At 38.0% G+C, this 13,404-nt stretch overlaps 1 protein-coding gene across 1 annotated transcript; it reads left to right on the top strand.

Annotated features, from left to right (window-relative positions):
- Positions 1-10,046: 10,046 nt before the first annotated feature.
- Positions 10,047-12,463, top strand: LOC132173846 (LEAF RUST 10 DISEASE-RESISTANCE LOCUS RECEPTOR-LIKE PROTEIN KINASE-like 1.1). The gene is made up of 3 exons (XM_059585525.1): positions 10,047-10,130; positions 10,988-11,276; positions 11,435-12,463. The coding sequence occupies exons 1-3, from the start codon at positions 10,047-10,049 to the stop codon at positions 12,403-12,405; spliced, it is 1,344 nt and encodes a 447-aa protein (XP_059441508.1). The 3' UTR covers positions 12,406-12,463.
- Positions 12,464-13,404: the final 941 nt, after the last annotated feature.

Below are 13,404 nucleotides of genomic sequence, written 5' to 3'. Positions count from 1 at the left end.
TTACTAGCCATATCATGGCAATAGATTGAAACATCATTTTATCAAAGACAACACATTTCCTGAACCAGGTTTTCAAGCACAGAATCATCAGGTAATATCTAAGATTTTAAGACCACTATTAAAACAATATTCTTAAAGGACAATGTTATCGCCCATTTTGAGACCCCTAGGTCTTAGCTTTGGTGGAAAAAGGGCAGGACAGAGTAGCATAGGTCACAGGTGGAATTCTTACCGACCAATAGAAACAATGCTAACATCCACTTTAATCAGCCACAATTCAATAAATATGCAAAAAGAAAAATATCCATGGAAAAATTGATTTTGGGAACAAAAGGGAGTGATTTAGGGGATGAGAGTATTAAATAATAGGTAACAAAAAGGACCCAATTAAGGCAAAGGGATCACTAGCAAATCAACAAATAAACTCTGTTGCCCGTCCTACCATTTCATGCTTAATCAGCCCTTCATTCCATTATCGCAGGTTGTAAATTACAAGGATTATAGCTAACATAATCTTTAGGGAAAAGAGAGAGAGAGAGGATCAACCATTGCAATTTGCAAGCATATCTTGAGCAAAAAAATAAGTTGGCAATGCAAACATTAAGAAAAGTGGGCGACGGTGAAATGAATCTTGCAAATTTGGCTTCGATTTTGCTAATCCAATAATTATTAGTTCCATCTATCAATCACCACAGGCCTCAGATGCCTATGATCCACTATTCAAAAAGATATTGAATGACAATTCCTAGTAGCCCTCCACAGAATCTTGAGCAGGCCAATTCTGAAGAAAAAGATACTGTATTTTTATATATTTGGAGGGACTTACAAACATAAGCACGCCCAAGCCCAACTTACTTGTAGTCTGGTCTTAACTGAAAATTCTATATACGACTCCAAACGACATCTATTATGAACGTATAGGCGTTTCACACAATATTATGCGGAAATAGATCTGACCTAACAAATAATAATTAACCAAAAAACAGATATGCAATGAACAATAAAAAACACAGATATTTTGGTTACGAAGAGGAAACTAATTAGAGAACTCTCTAAAAGTAAAACCTCTACGGGGCAACCAAACTCAGGAAATCAACTAACTCAGTAAAAGAATAAAGGATTATAAGACGTTCACACTTACAAAACCTTCGCAATTGACACGATCTTGTATAAGACAAGCGACCCACTTGCCTTCTACCGCAGTAGCCCTTTCCAAAGACAGCTAGCATAATCCTTCTACGTGATCTCCCTTCACCGGAGCTCCGGTTGACTTCACTTCAACGATCAACAAATAAACACAAACGATCACTCTAAGAGAGAGAACAGACAGACTCTCTTTGCACACGACGTCGAATTCTAGATCAGAATTTCGTTCCTTTATCTTCCTATAGATGTGTATTTATAATAGTCCCATCATACCTAGACCTAGGAAAGAGTTTATATTCATTTAAAACTGTTACAGGTACGCGGCGTCTAGACGGGAACATGTGCCGTCCGGACGGGACAACAAAACACAGCCAGAACATGTTTTTAACATATGGCCGTTTGCAATCTCGTCCGGACGAGTTTGCACACGAGCCATTCCACCCAACTTCGTAGTCTTCTATTTATGGCCGTTTTGACCCAGTAAACATTGGAATTAGTTAAACCTTGTGAAACATGACTTTGTAGATCCTTGAGTTAGCTTTCCAACGCCGCAAAGATTGCTCCAATCAGAGGTCTAAAACTCAAGATATGACATTTTTAGTAAATGTCGTCCGGACAGGATTCAGACGAGATTGCAGACGAGGCTCTCAGGAATTCTTGTTTATCGAGCTCGTCCGAACGGGGTTCAGATGAGAGTGCAGACGAGGCTCTCGGGAATTCTTGTTTATCGATCCGGATGGGATTGCAAACGAGATTGCAGACGAGGCTCTCGGGAAAAATAGAATTCTTCGAGCGTCCGAACGACACTTCTTCTCGTCCGAACGGTAATTGAATGGATGATGAATCTTGGCACTTTTGGTCATCATTTTGCTTACCGAATTAAGCCAACAAGAACTTACAAACTCCCCCTTTGGCAATTCGGTGACAAAATCAATCGGACGAGTCACCATCATCTCCCCAATTTTATACTCCCCCTTTTTGTCACAAATTGACAAAAGGTATCATGTTTCCTGAAACACTTAACACAAAAACATCAAGGCATATGTGGAACAGGAAAAACAATAATCAAGCATTCATGATCACATATAGGAAAATGCATGAAGATAATGCAAGATCATGAATAACAGAAACTCCCCCCCAATATAAGACTTAATAATCAACAAGAAACTTTTTTTTTAAAAAAAAAAAAATTCTCCCCCTCAAAAGTCAAATGAACACACATGATACACACATCAACAACTCATGTATTTTAGCAATGAATATCCCAAACATACTCCAAATATGCAAAATATACATGAGACTAGAAATGGCAAGAAACTCATATTGTTTAGTCCAAGCCAAGAAAAATGTTCCATTCAACCCATACTTGTGTGTTGTGTGTCTAAGCCATTCAATGAGAAAAAGAATACCAATTTACACAAAGAGGAGAAAGTTTCACTAACACGAGGTTTTGACAAGTAAATTCAATCAAAAGTCAAACCTTATCATACTAGGGCCTAGTCACTCTCATCCAATACAATCCTCTTTTGAAAAAATAGCACAAGTTTGACACAGTGAAAATACATTCCATAAGGAACATGTTCTTTTGATTTTGTTTCACTATTTTGATTCTTTTTCTCTTTGAGAGAGTGTCCTTAAACAATTGGTGCTTTATACAAAAAGAAAGAATGCATGAATTTTTAAGTCCTAGATTCAACTAGCATATGGTCAATTTGAAAAAAAATATGACTAGTCAAAACACCTCATGTAGTTACCTAACATACCTCACTTTTGAAAAAAAATTACCTCAAATTAAGCTTAAGTGTGCATAAGAATTAAGCATAGGTAAAACGTACCACATACGCTCATGCTTTAGGTAACCACAAAAACAAGTCCATTGAAACAATTTTTTTATCTCATGCATATTTAGAATATTCCAAGATGCAAGGAATTAAATCCATGAAAGCAACATAAGAAATTAATGGACTATCTGGGTACATAAAACAAAAGAGAGAAAATAAAAAACAACCAAATTAAAATATTTGTCTTTTTTTTTCTTTTTTTTCTTTTTTTTTTTTTTTAATGCACACAAAACAAAACATGTTAAAAGAAACAAAACACAAACAACAACAACAAAAGATTTTTTTTAAAAAAACAAACACTCAACAAACTATGACGTTAGGACACAAATATATATATAAGCAAAGTCTGTCTTAGGCATGCAATGTGCCCACCTAAACTAGGTGAGTCCAATACCACTTCCCCTCAATGGGTGAACGGTATCAACCTTCTTAACCCAAACTTTCTTCATTTTGGGAACAGAAGTACGACTCTTGTCTAAGTCATTTAACTGGGTAATAACACCCCTTAGCATGTTGAATAATTCCTCATGACTATCCCTAGAACGAAAATAGTCTTTATTTGAATCATGATTATTCAACTGAAAACAATTAGGGCGAATATGTTCAATCTTACCACAGTGATGACATGTAGGAATGAACCTTTGAGAAGGTTGGTTCCTTGGCATATGAGCACGTCTCGGTGTAGAACGAGACACATAGGAATCAGTTAGAATTCCCTTACCTTTCTCACCTCTTGAAACTGGAGGATACATTTCCTTCTTCTTAGTCAAACTTTCTTCTTTACAAACTGGCTTCACAAAAATTAACTTTGAAGGAGAAGCAGCATTAGTAGAAGAAACAACAGATTTATCAAAGCCCAATCCAGTTCTATCAAATGAATGTTTTTGATTATGCAACATGTGATTTAGCTTTTCACTAGAGAATGTTTTCAGATGATTTCTTGACTCATTAAGCTCATTCTCTAAGGATTTCACTTTGGCAATTAACATGTGATTTTCAGACATCAATGTATTATGAATAGCATGTGAATCAGTTAAGGCAATAGAAAGTTGATCATTTTCAAGATTAACATCTTTGAGTTTCTGCAAGTGTTGCTTATTTAACTTCTTCAATTTAATGCATTCCAAAAATAGATTATTATAAGCATTTTGCAGATCACCCTCCTCTTCTGATTCATTATCACATATGTCATGTTCACTATATAGAGAGTTAGACTCACTAGCCTCATGTTCACTATCATAAGAAACCCCAAAAGCTACATAATTAGCAACATTTTCAGCATTTTCCTCATTGTCTGACTCATCACTTTGAGTCACATTAAAGGCCTTGCCTTTAGAATTTATCAAATTTCCACAATCAGCACGAATATGACCAATACCACCACATTCATGACACTTACGATCACGAGATAATTTATCTTTATGATTTTCATCATTTTTGCTTTCATAATTATCCCTAACTTCATAATTAGGATTCACAGAATTTTTAGATTCCCTACTTCTAAAATTTCCATTGTTTTTGAAAAATTTTCTAAACTTCCTAGCAATAATAGCTATTTCTTCATCATCTCCAGAATCCTCATCAGAGTGAACTACAGATTTACCTTTAGTAGCCTTGATCTTAAGAGCAAGATTTTTTGAGTTTTTGGGCTTAGGTAACATGAGTTCAAATGTCTGAAGAGAACCAACAAGGTCCTCTACTCTCATTGACTCTAGATCTTTGCTCTGTTGTATAGCAGTAATCTGAGGTATAAACCTCGCAGGTAGAGATCTTAAGATTTTCTTTATTATCTTAGCATCAGTCATTTTCTTTCCAAGATTAATAGTAGAGTTTCTAATAGTGCTAAGCTTAGAATAAAAATCATCAAATGTCTCTTCCTCTTCCATCCTAATCTCTTCAAATTGAGAAACTAACATCTGAATTTTTGAAGCTTTCACAATTTTAGTTCCTTCGTGAGTAATTTCCAATGTTTCCCATGCTTCTTTAGCTATTACACATCGAGAAATTCTTGAGAATTCTTCGATGGAGATAGATGTGAAGATGGCATTTAACACTTTGTCATTCGCAGACGAAGCACTCTTTTCATCCTTTGAAAATTCGACAATTGCCTTATCAGGATTAGTCCATCCAAATTCAACAATATGCCAAACGTCCACAGATTTGAGATATGCTTTCATACGAATTTTCCAAAACGTATAATTGGATCCATCAAAGACGGGAAAGTGAGTTAGGTGCAACTGTGTGAGACATATTATGAGGAGTCTAGGATCACACTCAGGAAATTAATTCAAACAGAGTGAACCCGCTCTGATACCAATTGAAAATTCTATATACGACTCCAAACGACACCTATTCTGAACGTATAGGTGTTTCACACAATATTATGCGGAAATAGATCTGACCTAACAAATAATAATTAACCAAAAAACAGATATGCAATGAACAATAAAGAACACATATATTTTGGTTACGAAGAGGAAACCAATTAGAGAACTCTCTAAAAGTAAAACCTCTCCAGAGCAGCCAAACCCAGGAAATCAACTAACTCAGTAAAAGAATAAAGGATTACAAGACGTTCACACTTACAAAACCTTCGCAATTGACACGATCTTGTATAAGACAAGCGACCCACTTGCCTTCTACCGCAGTAGCCCTTTCCAGAGACAGCTGGCACAATCCTTCTACGTGATCTCCCTTCACCGGAACTCTGGTTGACTTCACTTCAACAATCAACAAATAAACACAAACGATCACTCTAAGAGAGAGAACAGATAGACTCTCTTAGCACACGACGGCAAATTCTAGATCAGAATTTCGTTCCTTTATCTTCCTATAGATGTGTATTTATAATAGTCCCATCATACCTAGACCTAGGAAAGAGTTTATATTCATTTAAAACTGTTACAGGTACGCGGCGTCCGGACGGGAACATGTGCCATCCGGACGAGACAACAAAACACAGCCAGAACGTGTTTTTAACATATGGCCATCTGCAATCTCGTCCGGACGAGATTGCACACGAGCCATTCCGCCCAACTTCGTAGTCTTCTATTTATGGCCCGTTTTGACCCAGTAAACATTGGAATTAGCTAAACCTTGTGAAACATGACTTTTTAGATCCTTGAGTTAGCTTTCCAACGCCGTAAAGATTTCTCCAATCAGAGGTCTGAAACTCAAGATATGACATTTTTAGTAAAAGTCGTCTGGACAGGATTCAGACGAGACTGCAGACGAGGCTCTCGGGAATTCTTGTTTATCGAGCTCGTCCGGACGGCGTTCAGACGAGACTGCAGACGAGGATCTCGGGAATTCTTGTTTATCGAGCTCGTCCGGACGGGATTGCAAACGAGATTGCAGACGAGGCTCTCGGGGAAAATAGAATTCTTCGAGCGTCCGAACGACACTTCTTCTCGTCCGAACGGTAATTGAATGGATGATGAATCTTGGCACTTTTGGTCATCATTTTGCTTACCGAATTAAGCCAACAAGAACTTACATTAACAACTCACAGTGGATTTGTTAAAAGGGTAGTGGCAGCTCGAGCACTCGCAGCAGCTATCATATGTGCACCAATAGTGAGTTCATTCCCGCTATTCCCTATTAAAGGGAAATAAAAAACGCTATATCGACTCTAAAAACTTGTTTATCACAATTTATGCGGAATTAATACTATAAAGCAATAAACAATTCAATCACCAAAAATATATAAAGCAATAAAGAGGCAGACACAGATATTTTAGTTACGAAAATGAAACCTTTTAGAACCGATCTAAAAGTAAAACCTCTCCGAAGCAGCAAAATCCAGAAAATCACTATCAAAAGATTATTCAGAAATTACAGATACTAGGAACACTTACAACCCTTTGCAAGACTTTGGTTCTGTAAGATCGACAAGCCTACAACTCGTCTACTTGCTCACAATCTTCTTCAACGTGATTCTCATTTACCAGACCCTTCCGATAGACTTCTTAACTATAGATTTATCAAAGGAATAACTAAAACTCTAAGAGATTCAATTTAACGCTTACCACATATGATCTCTCTTAGCACAACCTCCAACGAACTCTCTGGGGGTGAAAATTCGTGACTTTTTTTTTTCTATAATGATGTATATATATCAGTACATCAAACATTAGACTTGGGCCCACTAAAAACACGTTTTTGGGTATAATAGGTACGGGGTGTCCGAACAGGTTAATGGGCTGTCCGGACAGGGCTTTGCGGAGCAAAAATAAAGTTTCTGGAAAGCCTGTCCAGACAGCCTAGCACCGTGTCCGGACATGGCCTGCAGTCGGAAGAAAACAACATTCTAGAAATGATGTCCAGCCTTGATCAACAGCTCCGATCGATGGGCGTTTGTGGTTCGATTGAGCTTAAATTTTGTAGGGACGTTCATAACACATGAATCTACATTATGAATGGTGAAGATTGGATTCTGAGCATTCTATATTAGTATTTGGGCCCGTAAACAGTAGCCTCTGCATTTTTGGAATTGAATTAAGCCAACACAAGAACTAATAGGAAACAATGAATTGAAAAAGAAATCAACCAAACAACCCATTAAAATTCAAGTCTTCTTAACTCAAAAGTTGATCTAATGGTTTGTAGACATTGCCACATCAAACCAATTGTATGTAAGTAGAGGATGGAAGTTGAGTATCTTGCATTACCTCTTTTCTTCAAATAACGTTGTGAGTGGGGCCTCTTGTCCTAACAACTTGTTTGAGCATAGGTTTTAGAAGTAATGGTATAAGGAGGACTAGAATTCCCCAAATTGTGATGTGACTTTTAAAATTACCATTAAATTTGATATGCTCATTATTGAATTTTGATCTATTGATAATTTTAAAAAACACTTTACATTTGGCAGAAGTCTAAAAGGACTATATTCCTCCTAATCCCTTGTTTTAAGGACATGGTTGACTTGTCAAATTACGACTAATGTTGATTAATGGATATGATTCTTGTTTTCTTAACATGGGGCCCATGAATACTTGAAGTTATGTTCTGTCTCACATAGTAAATAGAAAAGCATGTAGTAGGAAAGCATATGTTTTTCAAATGTTAAGAATATACGCCATATGAGTAATGATACATTGCACGCCTGGCGTGCATCAACAGTGATGCACGCCTGGCACAAATTTTTTTTTTTTTATTATTTTATTATTATTTAAAAAAAAAAAAAAAAAAAAATTTGCACTAGCGTGCGTGGGCGTGCCACGCACGCCGCGTGCAATGTATCATTACTCTACGCCATATACGTGACAGTTTTAGATTGAGTTGTCATTTCCTCATATTATAATTGAAATTGTTGCATTATTAAACCCAGTTGTCTGTTTTATTTAGAGAGAGAGCACCCAGAAAATAAAAGAATGCCAAGTATTACTTCACCATCATTGTGTTCCCTGCTTGTCAAATACGTTCTGTTTACCCCATCTACTGAAAAGCTGATTGTTTGATTAACGTAAATCAACTTGGTACCCACCACGTTAAGACTTTTCAAAGACACCAACTGCTTGTCGTCTTTAAACGGCTTTTGCTTTCCTTTCCACGCCACTCCAAACTTTTCCCAAAGATCGTGGACCATATATCAATTTCTTTTGTTTTATTACTTGAAAGACGAGTTATACAACACCATAGTCTAATCTTCTTCACCTTTATTCAAAGGTTCACACGAGGGTTAGAGAGGCAATACATGGGTGATCACACATGATAGATCTTTTTCGTTTTGGTTTTAGTCCATCAGATTTTTTGGATGGTCGGAGGTTTTGAAGAGTCAAAGAGTCAAGTCTTTGTAATGCGGGTCAATAAGGAAGATGGGTAGGAAAATCCCTCACCTGATCAGTACAATTAATCTTCGGCTGTGGTATTAAGAAATTTCCGAAAGCACACACCAATTATCACATGGCTACCCCCGACTGTCGATTATCAGCCTGTATTACAAACAAGTCTTCCATATCCAATTTCCAAGTCAACTACCGTGTTAAACTGATTAACTAAGTGTTATATAGTGAAGAAACAAGGAAAGAAGTTACTTCAATTTAGAGCAACCAGTTGTTGGTGGTGTTCTTTGTTTTTGCCGTTTAATTGGGATTTTCGGGATGGCTTCCGTCTTTCTGTTCGTTTTCTTTGCTCTCTAACATCTCCTGCCGCTTCACTCTGCTGAAGAAGAAGTGAGATACAGCCAAAAATGTCCACCCTTTCCCTGTGGACATCTGGGCTCGATTGGCTTTCCATTCACCAAGGAGGAAAACCCAGAATGCGGTGTTTTCACAGTAGATTGTCGGGTTCTGAATTTGAAGATCCATTTGAAGGACGGTGGAAAACCATATGAATTTTTAAGCATCTCTCAGGATAAAACCACCATACGTATCAAAGATGAACGGATTGGGGAGCAGCACTCTGCATCCTTTGAATGCGAATCCTTAACCAATCTGACTATTACCAGCTATTCGTTCGTCTCTCTTGAATTTTTCCCCAAGCAGACCTTTTTCAAATGCAAACACACCCTCGATATTTCTCCCCCTACAGATTTTAAAAATATGAGCTGCGATGGCTATAATATCTACTATAGTAATTCAAGCGATAGTTTTCCAAGTTCTCTCTCTCTGGATGTTCAATTATTCAGCTCCCAAAGAATCTGAATTCAAATCCTGTGGCAGTTGATGGTAACCCGGTTGGACTTTTAGCCGTTGAGTTCGACCTTATTAGAAATGGCTCTTGGGCCTAACTCAACACAGAAGTTAGCTCAAGAGTTGAGGTTTCCTCTCACCTTTATAAATGATCAATCTCCTTAATACCCAGACAATGTGAGACTTCTAACACGCCCCCTCACGTGTGGCGAGAAAACATCCAAGCCAACACATGCGACAATGGGTGACGGTGGGCCACAGCCAATTGGGCTAGGCTCTGATACCATATTAGAAATGGATCTTGGGCCTAACTCAACTCAAAAGCTAGCTCAAGAGTTGAAGTTTCCTCTCACCCATATAAATGGCCAATCTCCTTAATACCCAGGCAATGTGAGACTTCCAACAGACATTAAACCGCTTGTCTTTGATGCATGTTACCGATGTTATCGAAGAAGAGGTCATTGTAAGCCCAACGACAAGGGGGAACATGATTGTCTGGGTGCGGAGAAAGGTATATAAACATAGGAATAACACAACAATATTTGGAGGACACATATACATTCATGAAAATGCATACAAATCTCTTTTTCCTTTTACGTTGTATTTATTCCTAATACATGTGCTGCTACTATTTCTGTTCCATGCCATAATCCCCTCCAATAAAGCGATAGCTTTAGCTGATTTGGATGAGTGTCAAATCTAGATTATGAGTAAACGTAATAACTCTGTTGCAATGGAACCCATATGAGATACATATGAGCTGGTTTTGACATTTCTTTCTTATTAACCCTGTTAGGGATTAATCAAAGTCTGCCAAATTAGTGATTCACTTCATTCCTCATTGTTCAAACTAACATCTTTTATGTTTGCATCTTCTGTTGTTGCAGGAAGCAAAAAAACCAAAATGGCGATAGGATTTGGTGAGATACGTCTTCAATCAAATTTCTTGTTGAAATTTGTTATTCACTTGTGATTGGACAGCCAATGGGAATAAAATTATTCCATAATAAAGTAATATTTATGTTACTCATCACATCTAAGTAGCTAGTTGCAAGCCATTTTTATTTTCCCCTCCAATGCGCATGGCTAGTTATCAAAGCTTTAGAGCACTAATTTTGTTATTTTCATGCAACGGCAATTTTTCCATCTGCCATCTAATGGCTCCTTTTTGTCCACGGCTTAATCCTAGATGATGGCCAGGGCCTAGTGCCTTCAAATGCAAAAAGTGAATGATTAGGATACTATCACAACACTTGTAAAGAAGAAGTCAATTTTTCGAACTTCTGTCTTGCATGCATAAGTTCTATTGTGTGACCTTTAATAGAAAATTTTTCCGTCTGATGAATTTCCTCCATTGCTGCTTGTCAGTTGACGCTTAATTCCTACCTTTACTCTGCTTTAGGTGTCGGATGTCCAGCCATCCTCATAATAATTTGCGTTTTCTTCATTAGCCGGCATCATTACAAGAAAAAATATGCTTCTTCAAACATGCTGGCGAAGAATGCTAATTCAGATCCATCCTCAAGATCAGACCTGGAAGGGGGGAGTCTCCACTATGGAGTTCCTGTTTACTCCTACAGCGAACTTGAAGAAGCGACCAATAATTTTGATACTGAAAAAGAACTTGGAGATGGAGGCTTTGGAATTGTCTACTATGGTAAGATGATAAACACAATATTACTTCACTTTCATCCTCACCTAAATTATAGTTTAAACTTTCTAAGCAAAAGCGCAAAAAAAATAACAACATAAAATTAAAGAAAGAAACAGAGACTTGGCATGCATCTTGATACATGGGCTAATTCTCTTAATTAGGCAAACTCCGTGATGGGCGGGAGGTTGCAGTCAAGCGCCTATACGAGCACAACTACAGACGAGTAGCACAGTTCATGAATGAAGTTGAAATCCTCACCCGCTTGCGCCACAAAAATCTAGTCTCTCTTTATGGCTGCACCTCACACCGCAGCCGTCAACTTCTTCTTGTATATGAATATATTCCCAATGGCACTGTTGCCGACCATATTCATGGAGAACGAGCGACGCCGGGTTCACTCACATGGCCGACTCGTATGAACATTGCCATAGAAACTGCTACTGTATTGGCTTACCTCCATGCTTCTGAAATCATACATCGCGATGTGAAGACTAACAACATTCTCCTCGACAACAATTTTTGCGTCAAAGTTGCAGATTTCGGGCTTTCTCGGCTGTTCCCCAATGATGTCAGCCATGTCTCAACAGCTCCTCAGGGAACTCCAGGCTATGTTGACCCAGAATATCATCAATGTTATCAGCTTACTACTAAGAGTGATGTATACAGCTTTGGGGTTGTTCTAATCGAGCTCATATCATCTCTGCCGGCTGTTGATATAGCTAGGCATAGTCATGAGATTAACTTGGCTAACTTGGCCATAAACAAGATTGAAAAATCCGCATTCCATGAGTTGATCGACCCACATCTTGGATTTGAGTCGGATAAAGAAGTTGAAAGGATGACCATTTTGGTGGCACAGTTGGCTTTTCAATGCATACAACAGGACAAGGAAACAAGACCTAGCATGGATGAGGTCTTGGAGACTTTGAAGCAGATTCAAAGTGGTAATGATGCGCCAGAGGATCAAGAGAAGGGATTTGATGATGATGTTGTGATCATGAATGTAAAGCCACCAATTTCGCCGGAATCTGATGAGGTTGGGTTGTTGAAGACTAAACAGCTGCCACCTTCACCAATTTCTGTGAACACTAATTGGACCAGTAGGTCTACTACACCTAATATCAGTAGCTAAATTTCTTCTCCGTGCTGCTATGCTTTCGAGTAGGGATAAGAATATGTTTAACACTCCTTCAGACAAATGAGTGTACTTTGAAATTTCATTTTCTTCTCATCTACTCGTTGTGTGTTGTTCATGGAAGGCATATATTGTTCATAGGTTAAAGTTTTGGGGAAATGTACATAATATGAATGGAGTTATTAGTATCATTCAATTATTCAGCTCTCAAAGAATCTGTTAGAAATGAGTTTTGGGCCTAACTCAACCCAAAAGCTAGCTCAAGGGTTGAGGTTTCCCCTCACCTTATAAATGGACAATCTCCTTAATACCCAGGCAATGTGGGACTTCCAACACGCCCCCTCACGTGTGCCGGGAGGACATCCAAGCCAACACGTGCGACAATGGGTGACGGTGGGCCACAGCCAATTAATTGGGTTAGGCTCTGATACCATGTCAAACTATTCAAGAATGAATAGAATCAAGAGGAAAACAGAGCATGTTGTATGTGGAAGAAGAACAGAAGGAGAAGAAGAAAGAAGAAGCAAGTAGATGGAGCAAAGAAGAAGAGAAGTTCTTCATTATCATAATAAACTCGCATGAATTACAAGCAGAAGCAAGAAAGCTTATATACAAGCTACCAATGAAGCAACTGAAACTGTGAAAACAGTTTAACAACTTGAACTTAAAAACTAACTAACTTACTCAACAGAAAAGCTAGTTTATTTAGTTTATACACGTGTTAAAACTCCCCCTCAAGATGGATGTGAAGGATGATAAATATCCTTTACAAACATCTTGGACAGCAATCTGTAAAAGTCCTTGAAACCAAGGCTTTTAGTAAAGATATCAGCTAGTTGATTATGGGAATTAACATGAAGAGTGCGAATGAGTCCAAGTTGTATTTGCTCACGAACGAGATGACAATCAATTTCGATGTGCTTGGTCCTTTCATGATAAACCGGATTTGCAGCAATATGAAGAGCGGATTGGCTGTCACAAAACAAAAGAGCAGCC

This window comes from Corylus avellana, chromosome ca1, assembly GCF_901000735.1.
Source record: "Corylus avellana chromosome ca1, CavTom2PMs-1.0".
Lineage (NCBI taxonomy): Eukaryota > Viridiplantae > Streptophyta > Magnoliopsida > Fagales > Betulaceae > Corylus > Corylus avellana.
Note: the sequence above shows the minus strand (reverse complement) of the source record. Positions and strands in the feature narration are given on the sequence as shown.

What these genes read in the sequence shown, in the direction of transcription:
- LOC132173846 (XM_059585525.1), top strand. Translation starts at nt 10,047, where the DNA reads ATGCATGTTACCGATGTTATCGAAGAAGAGGTCATTGTAAGCCCAACG. An exon ending in TTGTCTGGGTGCGGAGAAAG is followed by an intron (nt 10,131 to 10,987) that starts GTATATAAACAT and finishes GCTGCTTGTCAG; the next exon opens with TTGACGCTTAATTCCTACCT. An exon ending in CTTTGGAATTGTCTACTATG is followed by an intron (nt 11,277 to 11,434) that starts GTAAGATGATAA and finishes TCTCTTAATTAG; the next exon opens with GCAAACTCCGTGATGGGCGG.